This window comes from Drosophila sechellia, chromosome 2L, assembly GCF_004382195.2.
Source record: "Drosophila sechellia strain sech25 chromosome 2L, ASM438219v1, whole genome shotgun sequence".
Classification (NCBI taxonomy): domain Eukaryota; kingdom Metazoa; phylum Arthropoda; class Insecta; order Diptera; family Drosophilidae; genus Drosophila; species Drosophila sechellia.
The window spans coordinates 12,124,742-12,143,863 of NC_045949.1; the positions used below are offsets into that span (position 1 = coordinate 12,124,742).

The 19,122-nt window shown below is 40.6% G+C and overlaps 1 protein-coding gene across 8 annotated transcripts in view; it reads left to right on the top strand.

Moving 5' to 3' along the window:
* The window catches only part of LOC6617731 (CUGBP Elav-like family member 2), a 53,043-nt gene extending 34,700 nt beyond the window's left edge, over nucleotides 1–18,343 (top strand). For 5 of the 8 annotated variants that reach the window (XM_032714108.1, XM_032714107.1, XM_032714113.1 and 2 more), the window contains 5 exons: nucleotides 6,574–6,752; nucleotides 10,182–10,662; nucleotides 14,379–14,846; nucleotides 16,695–16,835; nucleotides 17,113–18,343. In XM_032714108.1, the coding sequence (XP_032569999.1) occupies nucleotides 6,574–6,752; nucleotides 10,182–10,662; nucleotides 14,379–14,846; nucleotides 16,695–16,835; nucleotides 17,113–17,384 (1,541 nt within the window). In that variant the 3' untranslated portion in view covers nucleotides 17,385–18,343. Of the gene's footprint in view, nucleotides 1–6,573; nucleotides 6,753–10,181; nucleotides 10,663–14,378; nucleotides 14,847–16,694; nucleotides 16,836–17,112 lie in introns of those variants that run through there. The other 3 variants (XM_032714109.1, XM_032714110.1, XM_032714114.1) reach the window with 3 other exon arrangements.
* The last annotated feature ends 779 nt before the right edge of the window (nucleotides 18,344–19,122 follow it).

Consider the following 19,122-nt stretch of genomic DNA (forward strand, 5'->3'; position numbering starts at 1 on the left):
AGAAGCGGTCATCGAATGGCTACAAAAATAAAGAAGCAAAACAGCATCGAAACAATATTTATAAAAAGTCTCAAGACTGAATAACCAAGCTCGCAAATACACTATAATAATTAAATATGCTATTATGATCTTCCGATCAAAAGTTACAACGTCACAATCATAAATAACTTCAACTTTAACCTAACCTTGGAAGCTTAACAAATGGAGAGCAAAGGCGCCTTAGTCCTTTAATTTCAAAGATTAAATTCCCAAATAAAATCGGGCACATACGGCTTCTAAAAATCAGCATACTCCTTTGAAGGGCATCGAAATGGAGCACAAGAGATATTGCTCGCCCAGCACACAAATGAACCCTTCAAGCGAATGGCAAAAATGAGCAGCTCCCCCTGACTCCTGTCGAAATCCCCTTTTGGCTGCTGGCAGTTTGCCTATTGCAACATCTCCACTCCGCTCCCGCTGCCGCTCCCCCTCCTCCAGTCACATCATCTTCGGTGGGGGGTCTGCCCCTTTTTTTTGCTGCCGCTGCTGCTGCTGCTGCGGAAATTGCGGCGCTCGCGGGCCGGAAGTGTTGCCAACGTAATCGAAACGTGCCCGGGCTCGCAGCTCCTGTCAACGGAGTGGAAGTGGATCGTGGTCAGCGGAGTGGGCATCCACAGAGATTGGGACTCGTGCCGGAGTAGGATGATTATAATGATTTCGCTCATTTGTCGCAGCGGTTGGCTCAACCAATGGCATTAGCTTTTATGACGGTTAATTGTATTTTGTGGCCAGGAAAAGTGGTGAAGTGTTGAATTGGCTGTACTTCGGAAAGTGTTTGAGCTGGACAATATACTAGTTGCCTCACTACTATAACTACACATCAGTATGTCAATAAAATATCAAGGCATTCATTATATAGACATAGAAAAGAAAGGACTAGATTTCCTTAAATAAGCCTGTTCTGATCAGAAACTTACGCTCTACAATATTATCATCATTGCAACTCTTTTCACCTGCAAGTCCGCTTTTCTTGCTACAACTTAATTACATGCACATAATTATTCCTTACGAAACGTCACCGGGTGGCGAAACTCTGTCTCGTGAACGAAAAAAGCTTAGTTGAAAATTCCATTTTAATTTCCGTTTCCGCATCAACATTTTCCGCTTGTCAATTATTGCAAAATTATGCAAATATGCAGCGCGCAGGGCGGGAAAGAAATGTCGAAAATTTGTGCGCATTAAATGCGTCGCCCACAGAGGTTTTCCCCACCCCCCTCGGCGAACTTCCCGTCTGGGATCCTTCCTCCTGGAACCGCCAGGGAGCTTAATTGAATTAAAACATAAAAATGTCTGCACCGCAATAAGTTAACCCCCTTTTGGGCCGTGCCATAAACTTCTCCCATGGGGAAATATATGAACAATTGGAACGGACAGCCCCAAACCAACACACACACATATACATATGGCTGTAAGTATGTAATTCGCATTTTAGTGCATTTTGATGGCCGGGAATGAGCATCATAATTTCAGCAGCTTACAACATTTTTTCTCGATTGGCGGCGCTTTAAATTAATTATGAGAAGACCGGCGGAAAGTATGCTATGTGAAATGGTTGCGCCTTCCATGGCACACATGAATTTTCTGCAATAAATATTTATGCAGCTGAGACTGCGAGTTGAAAACGCCCAAACTACTTAACAACACAAACAGATACAAATATGTGAAAAGTTGGCTCCAACTCGTGCAGCACTTCAAAATTGCTGCAGCTGCTGTTGTTGCTGCTGCTGCTGCGTTGATGCTGCTGCGTTGTTGCTGCTGCTGTTGCACATGTGTGCATGCCATTTTCATTTATCAGGCCTCGTGTGAGCTCAGCGCTTAATCTGTACAGTACACACACAGTAATAACAACAGCAGGAGCTGCAACTCATGCCACTTACAGTTGAAAAAACAATAATTTCCTCGACAGCAGGCAAACAATTTGCATTTGTCAATTAAGAAATGGCAGCAAAATTCGAAAAAACCGATAAAAATTCAAAATGTAGCATCTACCAAAAGTTGATTTTTAAATAAAGAGCAGTATTCCATTAATCTGTAAAGAATATCTAATTTATTGCTTAATCACCCACTTTATGCCAAGTGTAATGCGTAAAGACTTTCTCTTGATTATGCATTGTTGTATGCACAGTGTAGCTGGCGTGTTTATGTTATAATTGAAAACGTTAACTGTTTTTAGAGATGGCGGATCGGCAGTGAGGCATCCTACTACCCGCCGAGTCCTTCACATATCCCCAACGCCATTGTGCTTAAGGCTGGCTGGCCGCGTCTTATGCTAAATTTTAATTGAAACCTGATAGACGAGGAGCTGGGATGTGGCCTAAGTAGCTTAAGATGTGATTAGATCCAGTCTCAGACAAGCTTCATTAAAGTGCGCTTTAATTAATTCGTGATTCCATTCAAGATTCAACATTAAACTGCTGCACATAAACTGCTTAGGTCAAGGTAAAACATCTTTCTGATCGATGGCAACTTTATCCACATTTAATATTTAAGAATGCCCAGCTTAAACGGCATTCATGTGGCATTTATTGGTGGACGGGAAATGCGAAGAGGCGGCGGAGGAGCAAAGTCATAGCCATTAGCCAACTTGTTCACATCTGTTTTTACATATGTATTACTTTGCAGCTCGTCCTGAGCCCCTGGCCAAAATGTTCTGAATAATGTTGCATTCCTCCAATTCGAATACCACAACTCGTATTTCCGAGTGTGATTTTGAATGTGTGTTTTGTATAAATCTGGCTGGCGTGTTTAACATTTATCCTTTCGCTTCCCCGCCACTCCGCATGTCCTTATTTTAATGTGCTTCGCATTAGTAGCAAATTCTGCTCCATCCATACTTGCGATATATATGCAAATCTCGGTTGACAACCCTCCGGAGGAATTTCAGCCCCACACATTCACATTCAGTCGGTTTGGTAAAAGTTTTATGCGCTTCATTCGTTTGCACGGATGCCATTGTTCTGGTTAATGCGTTTGACTTTTGTTTGTGGCTTACACCATGTGAGAGTAAAATCGGGGAAGTTAGCTATGGAGAAATCCTTTCGTGGAAGGTAACAATATGAAAACTTTAAAATTGAAGGTTGATGATGTTATTTTTTTGAATGTACTGCTTTTTTTATATATTTACCAAGAAAAGATACTTATGCTAACTCTTAGAGCGAGTCCTTATATACCACAATATACTTATGCACTTTCTTGACGCACTTAAATGCGTATCATGAGTGCATATGTATGTGAATGAATCCGAAAAGTATGCCAGGGATTTCGGAATCGAGGAGCTTGGCTTGTAAACATTTGCACAAGGCGATTAATTTGTTTATGCCAAACAAACAGAACTTGGGCAAGGGGGGAATCATTAAGAGCTGTCGATGGTTTTTTCCAAGAGCCAAGAGGCGAGCAATTTAATTGCGATGCAAATTGAATGCAATCTAATGCTTGGCTGACTCCACAGAAAAGCTCTAATAAGATAAAAGATACGCAATTCATGTGTGTGGAAAAAGTAAATTATGCACATGACAAACTTTGCCCGGGGCCAACAATTTTTGGGGGGCCAGAAACCGACTTGACACAAAAGTTGATGTCTCAAGTGTGAAGTGAAATATATGAGGACCCAGTAGATTTGTGCCCCCCATTTTGGCCCCCTTACCCCACCACACACATAAGTGCAGTTTCCGCTTTTGACTGTGCATATAAATCTTAAGACAGTTAACGACATCATATGGCAGAGTTGGCTCCCAAGGATGAACTTACAATGCATATGCCACAGGCGGAAGTCTCCACCTTCCCGCCGATCGCCCCTCATCCTGAAAAATCCCCCCCTGGGGGGTGCAACTTTGCTGCATAATTGTGGGGCGGAAGGCACGAAGAAGGACCGGCGAAACGAAACGAAACGAAAATGTTCGCCCAGCCAGTTGAGGAAACCAATTTGTGGTAATTGTCGTGAAATTGCAATTTCTGCAACTGTAATGGCCCACAGGAATGACACAGAGATGCACCGAAAGTGTGCAGCGCCTCCAGCGGAGGCAGAAGGCAGTGACTTTCCTTGAATGAGATTCCTGCCATTTGGCGGCAGTTTCCACACTCTGGTTTCTTGGCCGCCGCCGAAAAAGGTGAAAATGATAAACTGCCTAAAGCCAAATTAATGCGGAGATTGCAAAGGCAAATAACAGGGCAAATGAAAATTATAAACTGACTGCAAGAAATGCATTAAAATCGAACTTATTTCGCCAACAGCAAGACTGTGTAATTATATTGGGCTTTAGACACCTTTTTAAAATAGTTTTTAAATTAAACAAATTTTTTGAATACCCTAAAATACGTCTGTAAACTTCAGGCAATTTAGTTGCCAGAACAAAAGGAAATTCTTAAGGGTTTTATTTTTCGCTGGCCTGGACTTTCCCAACGAGCTTTTATCAGCGCTGAAAAAATCACGTGCGCATAAAACTTTCCAATCAGCGATGCCAAATACAAAAGAGGTCCTTAACAAGCTGCTCGAAGGGTGGGAAGACAGGGGAAAAGTGGGGGAAAAACGCGGGAGACTCAGGTGCCTGCAATAAGTTTTAACCTCCTTTTGTCATAGCCCTTTTCCTTCGTGCCACTCGTATCTTCGCTGGCAAAGTTTCAACTTAAAATGGCAAATCCATACAATAAATATATAAAATGTTACTTCTTCTGTCACACCTGAACTAACCTCAAATAAATTTTGCACATGTGCCGGACAGAGACCAAAAAGTGGGCAAATGCCGCACATGGATGTGCTGGTGTGGCAAACAATATTGAGAAAGCAAGGAAGTACTACAACTTCGTATGTATTTAGCACACAGGAATGCCGTGCACCCTGTTTCGAAAAAAGTTTCATCCACGCCCACAGATAAGACCCATTGCCAACGCCCCCCCATTTGGGCGGCTTGAGTGCGTTCTGAGTGCCTTGGCTGGGGGTCTCCATGGATCACCATCACCTTCTCCGGTGCCAACTCCAGGCGAGAGCAACAATTTCCAATCACTTCCCTTGCAGCGACACCATTTTCTATATTTATACTTTACAACACATGGGGTTTCCCAAGTGGGCCAGGGTAGAACTCGATTCGTACTGAAATAAAGTATCATTACCAGGAAAAACCCGCTTAACATATACAAGTTAATAATAATTTATATTTTATTTATATATTTTAAATCCATATTTTAACCACTTTCCTACAAATTCTTTATGTCAGACTTAGTTGCCTTGACAATCTACATTTTTGAGCCACCCTATTCCAGAGTTACGGCATCCAAAAGTGGTTTGAACGCACGCTTAGTTTGTTTTTAGGGGAATTCTTATGTGCATTGTATGTGCTGTCTCTGGGAAACTTTAAGCCAAGATAGTGTGTGCTCGAAAGTGTTGCAGAATGAAAAGTTCCTCTTTCTTATTGCTGCAGTTCCCCAGTTCTTGTTGCATTGATTCGATTTGTTGCGATTGCGTTTTTAGTCTTTTGCATGTGCGCTCCCAAAAAAGTTTGCAACACCCCCGCTCCTCGCATGGGGACCAAGATAAAGCATAACAATTGCCATGCACAAAAACTTTTCCCTTACAAATGTTCTCGTTTCGATGAGGGGAGAGACCCAGATCTATGGGAAAACCAAAGGCGAAGGCGATTTATTGGAGCAGTTTAAAGTTGCCTCGCCTTTACTGGTCCCAGCTGCTTACAAAGTTGTTTCCTGATTAATTGCAACCCACTCGTACAAAGGAGCCCCAAAAGAAATTTCCCAAAATATCACTCATTCGCCGGGTGTTGCACAATTTAGGTTAAATACCCGCTGACCGATCGTTAAATGGTGCCCACACGAACTCTCATTAATGAATTTAAGTGTCAGTAAGAGTTCATAAAAAAATCCGCCAAAAATGTGGTTACCTGTTGTAGGTTAAAGCAAGTCAGTGATGTCAAAAATCGACCATATATTAGCTCTAATGTAATATAAAATATTTTACACCTTTAGGAATAATGACTCTAGAAATTACTGTAGCCATTATATAGTTCAAGAAGAGATTTAAAATAAATAGACATCCCTTTAATACATGCTTTTCAACTTCAAAGTCTGTCTTGAAAACTGTTGTTTTTCCATTCATATGTCATTTTGGGCTACGCAAAAGCCTTAAAGCAGTTAAACCCCACAAACATGTACTCATTTCGCGGTTTTAATGACATTTTTATGGTGACCATTACGTTTGCAACTCTCCTCAGTCATTCAGTCAGTCAGTCAGTTCGTTCGTAAATCAGTCAGCAGCCTCAGTTGGTAGTACATTTTTACGGCTCTGAATGAAGCACCGTGCAGGACGTTATAGTAGTTCCTACCACATTGGCAGCCCACTAAGTTGGAGCCTTTAAGCCAAATGTTTGTAGTTGGACGACCTCTTGACCCGCACTCTCCCAACCACAATTGTTATTTATGCTAATTTCAGCACTCTACTTCAACCTGCATTTATTTTATGTTTATTTCTGTAAGCAGTCACTGAAAAAACATTCTTTCATTTCGCATTTTCCGCTGATGTATTTCCAGAACGTAAACTTTTCGTTGGCATGCTGAACAAAAAGTACACCGAGGCTGATGTGAGGCAGCTCTTCACGGGCCACGGAACCATCGAGGAGTGCACAGTGCTCCGGGATCAGGCTGGTCAGAGCAAGGGCTGCGCCTTCGTCACATTCGCCACTAAGCAGAACGCCATCGGAGCTATTAAGGTAAGATTTCAAAATAGTGTAATGGGAATTTTCCAAAATGTATGAGAATTAATAGGAAATCCATTTTAAGTTGTCTTAAATTACGAATTTAAAATATATTCTTTAACAATTTACAAAGTGTACCAGATCGTTTAACAATTTATAATGGGTTGACATGCAGCTTAGAGTCTTAGCAAAGAATAATTGATAAAAGAAATGATGAGCGAATGGCGAAACGATCACCTTAAAGTCACTTTAGCTCTTGAAGCGCAGCATTGCCTTTTGGTCCTGTGGCTAGTGTGGGAAAAACTGTCGCAATGATTAATTGCAGCGGCGGCAAGAGTCGCGCATATAAAACACGTTTCTTCACGGCACACATACCAAAACAGAGTCGGTGACACCGCACACACACACACATGTGCAGGCATACTAGCACAGCTTCATTCCACAATGGCGGCGGCAGCAGCAACAAAAACCGCATGCAACTGCAAACAGGAAGCTGGAACGCAAGCAAGACGCCGCCTCTGGCAGCGGAAGAAGTCAACGGTAATCCTGGCAACCAAGTAACCCCCATCCTGCTTCCTCCACATTCACATTCCGCTCCTGCCACGCCCACTTATAAGCAAACACTCGCACACACTCACACTAGCGCACTAGCGGAGACTAATGCAAGTTTTGTGCCGGAAACAGGCAAAATTACAAACTTCCGACAGCCAAACACAAACACATGCAGGGTTGCAGGGTGTGGGAGGAAATGAGCGGGCAGAGCGAAAGCAGGACAGTCCGAGCATGCTGTCTCTGTCCTGTGTATATTGCACATAATTTGTCGCCTTTTGCAAGATGAATGTTGTTGTGGGCGGACTGCCATTATAAAGCCATACATGCACATTGCAGATACACCACACACACACCAACATGAGAGTACGGTCTGAGCAGGCTACAACAGCCTGAAGGATATTTTCTTTTGCCTTTCAAATATACTTGATAGACTGGCCAGATCCAAAATAAAACTTAGGACTTCTTAACTGAAATTATAAATTAGTTTTCTCAGTTGGCTTATCTGAATAAATATGCATATACCTATAAAAGGGAATAATAAGATAATTTCCTTTCACCATAGTTACCACTGTACTTTCACATGTGTGTGTGCCAGCGATTTTAATGCATTTGAAGTCAAATTACGGGATGCTAGGCACGCACACGCCAGCAATAAGCTGGGGCCAAGTGGTCCAAGGATATTAAGCAGGAAAAGGAACCAGGGAGAAGCCTGTCCAGGACCAAATGATTTGGATCGACGCAGTGAAGCAAGGGTTGCAAAGTCATTGCAGTCTATTGACGCCTGAAAGTATGCAGCCCCATGAAATGCAATGCAAAAGCTGTGCAACTTGCCCATCAAAATACGAAGACCCAGGCGAAAGACGCTTCAGCTGAAGCTGCTGGCAAAGTGCATTTAATATTAATGTGCCATGTTTATAGCCCGACAATTTGTTCTCGGCTTCAGCTCCTCCATTAAGTCTCATTCTCTTTGCAAAAAACCCAAATGAAAGCAAAAAATGCGAACTGGAACGGGTGGGTGGCCAAATGATGATAGCATTTTTCAACGCATGCAGATTTTATTTTTCGCATTCGTCTCGCTAATTTGTCAAGTGGTTGACGCTGAGTTCTGGCCAACTTGGGAATGCGGTTAAGTCTCCAGTGCCCACTGTTGCCCAACGGGTCATTTAACCCGTTTTTTGCTGCCCCAGAGGGAAGTGAGATGTTAGGCCACGCTGTGAAAAATGACTGAGGATTAGTAGGTGACTTGGGAATGGTCCAAGTAAAAAATGTTTAAGAAATTAAGTGTTTTCAAGTGTCAAGAAGCCAGGTTGGAACACGAGGAAAAATAATGTAGGAAAACTAAGAAACTTTGATATTAATCGTTTTTATTGCGGACAATGCCATTCTTCGTTTTACCATTTTTTATACCATTCGCATAAAATTTAAAGCTTAAATACACGACGTTTAATATTCTGTCTGTTTTAAAAAGTTGCATTAAGATTCTAAGAATACCATTACAATGATATAGTAGTAGTCAATCGACTGGGAACAAAGGAAAATCCTGAAACTGTCCTGATAAAATCCTTTAACACTTACTTCTCTCAGGTGTCCTTGATGCAAAACCACGACAACTTCTATACAAGCACCACCCACAAATTCGCGGCATTTAGGGGTCGAAAACAGTTTTGATAAGTTTTATGGCAGCGGCAAGTCGGCTTACAGCATCAGAATAATGACGCGCACTTAAGCCGCCTCCGCATGTCCACCCGACCATCAAACCACCCACTCAACCAACCACCCATCCGGCCATGCCCACCCAACATCATACCCCCCAGATAGTTTAGGCCACACAGCCATTTGTCCGCTTAGGCGACTTAATTTACACCTTTCTGCTAAGCCCGAAAACAAACAAAATGGCGCAGGAACGGGAATGGGAATGGGGCCGAGAATCTGGGAGGCTGGCAACTCTGGGCGCGTCACGAAAACCAGGCCAAACATTTAGCGAAGGCATTTAGGCTGCGGTCTGATGAGGGGCTGCCGGGCATTGGGGGCATTCGAGGGAGGGGTTTGGCAAGCCACTTTACTTATTTTCCGGTTTATGTAGACTTTATCATTGAAACTCAGCCGGGGCCATGGCGACCCGGGCCGAAACTTCCGCTCAATTGTGGCGACGGTGGCAACTCTGGCCTGCATCCTATCCTGCATCCCATTCGCCTGTATCGTGGCAGCCACCAGAAGTGCTCTTTAATTACATTGGCTATAATTCTTGCGGCTCTGGCGCGACTTTTATGGCCGGCGCATTGTTTTGCCCCACCCCGTTCACCAGCCATCGCGACACTGCTGCTCTTGGCTACAAAGTAATTAGGGAAATTTCCGAGTTTTTAAACAGGTCGCTATGGCTGCACAGTTGAAGCTGAGTTTTTCACAGAGTGAGGTCGCTGGATTTTTTGGCCTGCAAGAGCGGGAAAGAAATAATTATTTAAAATTATGAAACGATATAAAATATGACTGTTTGATAATTTATTTACAATTTCTTTATCCAATTTACTTTATAAATTTTTAAAGAACGGCAACAATGCGGATGAGTAATATAATCTAAATCACTAAATTTGCAAGGTGAACGTCGAGTTGGCTTACAAAGTATACACAGTATTACAGAAGAAGGCTTTTAAAGTCACAAATGTTTAGAGTAGTAAACCACACCTAATGTCTAGAACACAGCTCTTTTGGTGCCAACTCTGGGTATTAGTAATAAGAATATATAAACATTGTGTATACGCCAGGTGTGCAAACTAGAAACCTTAAATCAAGAATTAAAAATCAAAATTATATTTCTACTGTCCAGCTCTAAATAATATAGTTACACAAAAACTTTTATAATTATTTATCATGATTATTTCCTATTTATTTCAGGCCCTCCATCAAAGTCAGACCATGGAAGGCTGTTCAGCTCCGCTGGTTGTGAAATTCGCCGACACGCAAAAGGAAAAAGACCAAAAGAAGATGCAGCAGATACACGCATTCTGTGGCATCAATACGCCGAGCGGTGCGACAGCAGGTGCGGCCACGCCCACCATTAATGCCGCAACGGCTCTAATAGCCGCTCCGCCCTCGGCGGGACGTACCAATCCGTCGATGGCGGCCGCACTGGCGGCAGTGCCTCAGGTTCAGCAGGCTGGTTCTGCAGCAACGGCACCAGCCACCCTCGTTCCCCTGAACTCCACCAGCGCCCTCAGTGCGTCGTTGACGCCCAATCTCCTAGCCACCAATGCCGCCCACCAGGGGGCGGCAGCAGCGGCCGCCTATTTGGGGGCAGATCCCGCTGCGGCGGCCCACCTTCAGCTGTACCAACAACTGCACGGATACGGACTGAGTCCGGCACACTATCTGCCAGGTGAGTGGATTCGGCGAAATAGGTTCCAGCCTAGGTTACTCCGTTAGGCCTCGTCCTTCTAGTCACCCCCTAAGACTTTTCTCCCACCCCCAAAACAACCTTGAACCTAGTCAAAATGAAACCGTATTGATCAGTTTTAGTCACAGACACAGATTAAATCCAAAGCGTTGCATCTTCCTTTCTACAAATCTCGCTATCTATCCGTAACTATTCATTCAATCTGTCCTCGTTTCCTGCACACATCTGCTCGTTGTTTACTGCGTGTGTTCTTCTCTTTGTTTATTCCTAATTTTTCCAATCGCGCACTTTTTATGTGTTTTTTTGTTGCAACCCAACGGAATAAAACATTTTAATTTTACACATTTTCAGTACCCTGTTGTTCTCATTCCTTTGAAAGTTTATCGATTTCAAAGGCAATTCAATTGTGAATTTTCAGCATCAAAATATTTCTTATGGCTTCTACGAAAAATTTGAATGAGCGGCCTGTTAATTATTCAATATATGTGTGGTTTTCTATGTGTGCGTAATAATATTGTGAAAAGCTTATAAAAATAATAAACTCATTTGCAGCAAACAGTGTTTCTATAAACACCAAATATGAAAAGTTTATGTGTCATTAAAGCGCTTTAAGAGGTCACTTAACATTATTAAATCCACTTCATTAGGTTGGTAGAATATTCTATAATTAACTGAAAAGAAACTTAATTTGTTTTCTTATTTAATATGAATAATGTGTTCACCGCACGTAACTTTCTTATATACTATATTTTCCCAACGTAGTCTATAAATCAGTTAAACTGGAAATTTTTTTTTATATTATTAGTTTACAAGATGAACGACATTCATAATCCCCAAGCTCAGTTTGCTCCAGTCATTTGTTTTGACAAAACAAAGCGACTAAAATCACTCCGCTTTTTTTTCACCCCCAACTTTATTTATAAGATTTAAGCTAGGCAAAAAAAAGGGGGAAGAATTCAGCAACAACTGTCAAATAATTAATTTCAATTTAAGCAACAAAATTTGCATAAATGCAGCCGACAGGGACGGAAGACAAAGTAAACCGGAAAAGTTGGGAGTAGGAAGGAAGGGATAGGCGGCCCAGCTCTTCAGCTGCCTGATGAATAAAACAAAAACATTGTAATAGGATTAAAAGGTGGACAACGACAATGACGAGATGACACGATGATGAGGATGATGGGCCCAGACGGGTTTCCAGATTTCTGGCGTCCAGGCAAACGTGTTGCATATGCAACGCCGCTTCATTAGAATGACCGACGTGCCACGCCCACCCCGCCCACCGGCCAGTCTCGACGGGAACGTGGACATTTTGCGCATAACAAATCAAGCTCGAGAGCTTGAACAAACAGCAAAAGCCACCGGCGGGGGGAAAAAATGAAATAAAAGGGGGAATCACAGACAACCAAATGTTGAGCGGCGCGTGATGTAATCGCACAAAGCGCAAAAAATCTGCCACTGAAATGGGGACTTTGAGGTGGATGAGATGCTCTAACAAAAATAAAGTATTTGTTTATGTACAAGAGGGCTCACAATTTAAATTCGAATAAGTTACTCAACTGATTTGAAGCGCAATCAATCTATTTCTGGAAAATGGATTTTGAATTTTGAAAAGAACTTCTCATTACTTTATTGCTGAAATATATTAGTTTCAAATAGTAGATGGCAGACCAGAAAAGTCGAAAGCCCTCCCATAGCTGACACATCCACCAAAGAAACAGGATATGCGAAAGGGAATCGGACTGGGCAAAAGTGACAAAAGAAGGAGGAGGCGGTGGCCACCGGTGGACGACAGTAACCGTAACAGTGGGTACAGTGGGGGGGGCAACTGCTGGGCAGTTAGGGGAACTTAGAGCGACGACGTATGCCACTTGAATAACAAATAACGTTTTTAAATGCCAGATCCAGGCGCTAGACGTTGGTCGAAGGGGTCAACAAGGACTCGACGACTCCGCACTGTGATGGCCAGCAAATGTATGGAACGTGTCCTGTGCGCTCCTTCGCTTCTTTATTTTTTCTATATTTAAGTGCCGAATGAAGCCGTTAAGTGGATGCGGCAGACCCGTAAACGTTTGCTGATTTGACCACTTTCGGGTAGCCGGAGATTGCACAAAACATTATTTAATTGTGACTTTTTCGAGTAGAGACCTATTATATGTGGGATAAAAAGACAAGAAAAATATGTGGCCATTTTCAAATAGAACTATAACCTAATTATGAACAGAGATAAGTAAACAATGCCAAGTTTAAAGTTTTAAAAACTTCTCTTAGATGAGTAAAAATACAAAGGAAAAGGAAAAAACGTCTTCGTCTACCGTTTTCCCTGCTTTTCTTTGCCCATTTTCCGACTTGCAATTTTTATAAGACTTTGCCAAAGGCCCCAAGGGCAAAAGGCAGCATCAAAGGTGGCCGAAAAGAAGGGGCGTCCCATATACACATACATAGTGTATGGTAAAAAAGACTGCCCCAATAGCCCGAGGTCTGGCAGGTAAACAAATGCAATTCCAATGTGGCAACAGCAAGAACCTGAAGTTATCCGCAGGTGAGAACACTTAAAGTTTTATTATGCCCACAAAAGCGGGGGTTGCCCGAGGGGGCGTGGCACCCAGGAATGGAAAAACTATGCACCAACACACACACACATAGAATAAAAAACCATCTACTGGCAGCTCATTCAAAGCGAGGAAGCAATTTGAAAAATATTCCTTAAATATGCTAGACAATGCCCGGCTCCTTATGTGAATGTCTGTGCTCATCTGTATCCCTCGCACACATACCACACCTGCCTGCTCCCCCTACCCCCATCTCTCTCTTACCCTCTATCTCCCTCTCTTTCTGTCTCTGTGTGTGTATTTAGGATTCTTGTTTTGTGTAGAACAGCTTTCAATCTCTTGCCAGCGCCGCCAAGTATGCAATATAAAAGAATAACTGAAACCGGAAACGGGAAATGGAGGCTTTTTCATTTCCTGTTTCCTTCCGCTAGCGTTCCTAGATTTTTAATTACTTTATGCAATTAATATACATAATTTTATATAGTTTATGTCTAACTGCATTCGATTGATTTGAATTTATGTCTTTGCATTTATATGTTTGATTTTGATTACTTTTTTATTGATACCTACGTATTTTTGCATCTTCAAAATTGATTTCTTATTTTTGGTTATATCTTTTACAATTTACTTTAAAAATTTTTAAATTGATATTTTATTATTGGAACTCTTCTATTTTATCAAAAATTTGCGTTATTATTGCTATTCAGTTTTTACTTTTAATTTTAAATCGTGTAGTTTATATTCCATTTTATGTTTCCCATTTTCATTTTGTTTTTGTTTCTCCCTCCCCTCTTTGTTTATTTTCATGTTTCGTTACTTTTTAATTTTTATTTCTTTTGATTTGTATGTATTTACATGAATTAAAACACAAAAAAACAAAACCAAAAAAATTAAATCAAAATTAATTTTTTATAATTTTTTTGTATATGTAAATAATCCAATTGGGTGTGTGTTTTCTTCTATGTTTTTTATATAAATATTCGTTGAACATTATTTGGTATGTCTATGATTGACTCTGTGGTCATGTACAAAAAAAAAAAACAAAACAATCAATCAACTCAATCAACCAACTCAACCAAAACCTTAAACCATAAACCAACCAACTCAAACTGTACAAAACAAAACAAAAAAATAACTATGGAAAATCAGGACTAAATTTCCACCACCCACCGGAAAACAGTGCCCACCACAGCCAGCACAGTCCCGGCATCGGCGGCGCATCAGCAGCATCTCTATCGGCTGCAGCAGCCACAGCAGCATCTAACCCACTTGGCGGCGCACCACCACCCACACCCACATCCACAAGTGCCGCCGGGCATGCTGCTGGCGCTGGACTGCTCGCCGCTCCATCCATGTCTATGCAGAATCTGGTAGCCCTACTAGCCACGCCCACCGCCCACCACCAGCTGTCCCTCCACCACAGCAGCAGCAGCAGCAGCGGCCACAACAACGGCAGCAGCAGCGCCACCAGTGGCCTCCACAACCAGCGGCTGACCTTCGCGGCCGCCCCACCACCACCCATCGCGACCACCTACAACATGCCGCAGCTAATCGGTCACTCGGCCACGCCCACCCAGCAGGGGGGCGGCAGCCAATCGTTGACCTTCAATGCGCTGTGTAAGTAGATCATTTCAAAGGATATTATTTGGATATTATTTTGAGGCAAGAAAATTAAAGGAAGGGCACACAAATTTTTGAATTTCAGATATCTCAAGAAGTTTGAAAATATATATCAGTATCTATGTATTGGTTTTTGGGACAATCTGTTCTTTTCTTGTCCTTGTATGTGTTCTGTACATCTCGTTTGTGTTCTACTGTTCTGTTGTGTATTGTAACCAAAACAGAGTATTACCTCTGGCACTTAACCACACTAACTAAAAGCGGTATTATCCTGACTAATATAACCATCTGCCAAATGCATGAGCCTACAACCTCGCCTTGCCATATCCAATCCTATTTTTAACTAAAGTACTAATTCTACACAAAACTCGTTTTAGTTGATGTTGCAGGTGATTATCTACGAATTTTAGTGGCTATATATTATAGTTAGTTTACACCAAAACAAACTCTGCCATATTTATATATTTACTTATCCTTTTTTGATCAGTTGATTACAATTTTCGGCTAAATTTCTGTGTGAAAATTTCTAGTTCGGAATACTCGTTTTACCATTTATGTTTGTATTTTTACGTTCTGACCATCTCTGTCAATAAAACAAAATGATTTTTTTTAACAAACAAAGCAAAGTTAAATTGATAAAACAGGAAAATGGTAGGAAACCAGCGCACCCTGAAAAAAATCAAGTCCGTGTTACTGACAACAATGAATAAATGGTGCCTCATACAATACATTCTTGATTGCATTGAAAAAAAAATAAACGAAAAAATGTAATAAAAAAACACCAAAGCGGAAAATATGAAAACAATATGAAAGGGGAAGATTTGCGAAGGGGGAAGCGTAAAATTTACTTGTAGCAGAAATCCTATATTAAAAAACAACGTACAAAGGTTTTTTTAAAAAATGTTAGAAATTCGGAGATTGTGCAATTGAAATTTAACATCTTGATTTTTAATTTTCTAAAACAAAGTAGGCATTATAAATCTAGTTAAAATAAAATGTTGGAGTCTACATACACTCGAAGACCAATTGGTAATATACAAAGGATTCATGATTTAGTAATAAATTTGAGAGCGTTTTTATTTTTCATTGCCAACTCCAATTAGCTTTTCAATTCGCTACTTTTATGGATTTATAAATTTCTTCTATACTCCTACACACAAAATGGGAATAATGCAAAAGCCTCGTTTCCTGCAATAAATTCTATCACAAAATGCAATAAAATAAAATTAAAAACCAAAGGAAAGTAATAAATTTGTTGTAGATTATGCAAAACTAACAACAATTTTGGGCAATGCACAAAGCGAACTGCAGGGGCGCCTCGGAATTGTTGTTTTTCCATGGGCTGGCAGGCTCAATTAAAAAACAGGCGCCACGCGGGGAAACCCGAACAACGAAGGCTAACCAATTTTTCCGTGATACACAAACAAAAAGGAACAAAAAAATAATATAAAATTTAATAATGAAAGAAACAGGGCCACAAAAAGGGTATAAAAAATAGCACGAAATGCCTGAGCACAATGTGCGAAAAGAAACACTAAAAATAATCATAAATAAAGGAGCGAGATCTCATATGCGTTAAGTCAACTTGGGTTCGTTTATTGTTCAGATATGGTGTACTCGTGCATATTTGCATACATATTTCTCTGCGTGTATATCTGTGTCTCTTTGTGTGTGTGAATGTGTGTGTTTTTGTGTATGTGTTTGTCCATGTCCCTCCTTGTAAGTGGTTGTTTGTGGAAAATTTGTTCTATGGGAAAACGAAATAACTATTTACATACATCTTTTCAGTTGTTCAAAGTAAATATTTGTAGACAATAATTTTAATTGGATCGTCCAATATTTTAGGGCCTCCAAATGCCGCCGACCCCTATTCATCCTCCCTGAGCGGACTGACAAATGGAGCCGCCTACGGAGCCGCATCTCAACCTCTGACCGCCAGCGCCCTTCAAGCGGCAGCTGCCGGCGTGGTTGGCAAGCAGATCGAGGGTAAGCTTAAGTTACAATTTAAAAAATTTTTTACTTCAAATATCTAAAAACAAGCAACCTCTTTAAAACGAAAAAATGTATATAAGAGCACTTACTTTAAAAATGTATCTAGAAGTACGCCACATTATCGTCTCATTCAAGATTTTTAATGGATTCATCCATGTTATTATCATACATCAAACTTTTGTGCAAAAACGATACCTTAAATCAATTAAATAACTTTTAACTTTGAATTTATATTTGTTAATACTAAATAAATATGACTTTCTCCAACCAGGTCCCGATGGCAGCAATCTTTTCATTTATCACCTACCTCAGGAGTTCATTGACACAGATCTCGCGTCGACGTTTCTTCCCTTCGGCAATGTCCTTTCGGCCAAGGTGTTCATCGATAAGCAGACCAACCTGTCGAAGTGCTTCGGCTTTGTGTCCTACGATAATCCCCACTCGGCCAACGCCGCAATCCAGGCGATGCATGGCTTTCAAATCGGCACCAAGCGGCTGAAGGTCCAACTTAAACGTTCCAAGGATGCGGCTAAGCCGTACTAGGCAGCTAAGAAATGGGCTTAAATGGGCGTGGCCATGGAGGCACCCAGCACACCAGCAATTCACAAGTAATGGAATGAAACTAGTTTAAACAATTGTGCCTTTTAAGCAACGTTCTGAAACCAAAGGACCAATTACAAAAATGTATCTGATAAGTGAACACACAACTAAAGATAAATAGAAAGCTTACAAATAAAGTTCTCGAGTGCACAAAAACGAACCGCAAAAATCAACCCTACCAAAGAAGTAGCTTAAAAGTTGCATCCCTCTTGTAATCACATTTGCTGAATACCATCAACATTTTCATTAAATCTACCTAACTAACGTGGTCGGCAAACAAATCCTACAGAATAAAAACTAAATGCATAAAATACCTAAATTGTTAACTGCGTTGTGGCGCCAAAGTATTTTTCAAAGCCAAATAGTTAAGCAAACAGAAGAGTAAAATCAATAATGAAGAGAAAATGTAACTTGTGCACCAACCAAGAGATAAAACTTAGAAAAATAATATATAGATTAAATTTAAGGAAATAAATATTATAATAAAATAAAGCGGGGCGCAGTCCAACGTAAAAAACATTCGAAATTCCGCTCGTAGTGAGAAACATTTAAGGAGATAGCTAAAAATAATTCAACTAAAGTAAATTAAAACAAAAACATTTTGAAACCCAAGTGAAAAAATGAACAACTAACTAATTCATACAGCTAAACAAAAATGAAGCTGATGAAGCTTATTTTAAACTTATATTTTATTCAGTACGAAAATCTTAACCCAAAACTTAAATTTATTATATTTGTACTTAAATTGTTCTTGATGTTAGAGGGCAAAATTAAATTGAATAAAATCAGACAAATAAATGTAAAATGTAATGTAGTCTGTAATTAGTTTAACATTTTACTGAAAGGTATAGAAAACATACATAAAGTCAAGCGGTTTCAAAGATTTACAAATAAAACATATTTAAAAACATACGTAACAGTTTTTGATTTTCAATCCTGTTCTAAAAAGACGGTTCAGTTTTAACAGTAAAGGTTGTTATGTGGCAGTTATTTTGCTTGAAATACAGGATTCAGTTAAGATTGCGAAGTCGGCTTAAAGAATTTCAACTTGCATCCGCCCAGAAAGCCCGATATGTGCAAGTTAAGGGAGATCTTATCACATTTATGCTATTGTACATGCATTCTTTATGCGCCAACTGACAACTCAACTGGCGCTGATAGCTGCGGACCAGAAGGCCAGGATGTTTGAGTGGGTGGGGCAGTGGGTGGGGCAGTGGGTGGATGGTTGGAATCCAGCAACGACTGCCATAAATCAAAAGCATCCTGCGCTGGCTGGGAGTCCTTAAACTCCAACCCACTCCACTAGATTCTTCCACTCCTTCTCCTGCTGCAATTCAAATGTTGGCGTTAACGCATGAAATATGCATATGCTAGGAGTCGCCGAATGTGCAGCTGTTGTCTGGATCTTCTTTTTTTCACCTGCAACCAGAATGCCCTCAGCCAACGGAAAAACTGTAAACCTATGGTAAAAACTCACTTTTTATTTATTTATATTTGATCTATATGTATCAATATGAATGATTTTATAGCCACCGTTAATAAAATAATTAACGTGAAAGAAAGCTAGTTCCGAAGTTTATGTATGCAGTAATTATATATAACAAAAATCTGTTCCTTTCTTCTCATATAGAAGAAAAATTTGGTTGGAAAATAACTTAACCAGATCCAAGTAAACATTTTT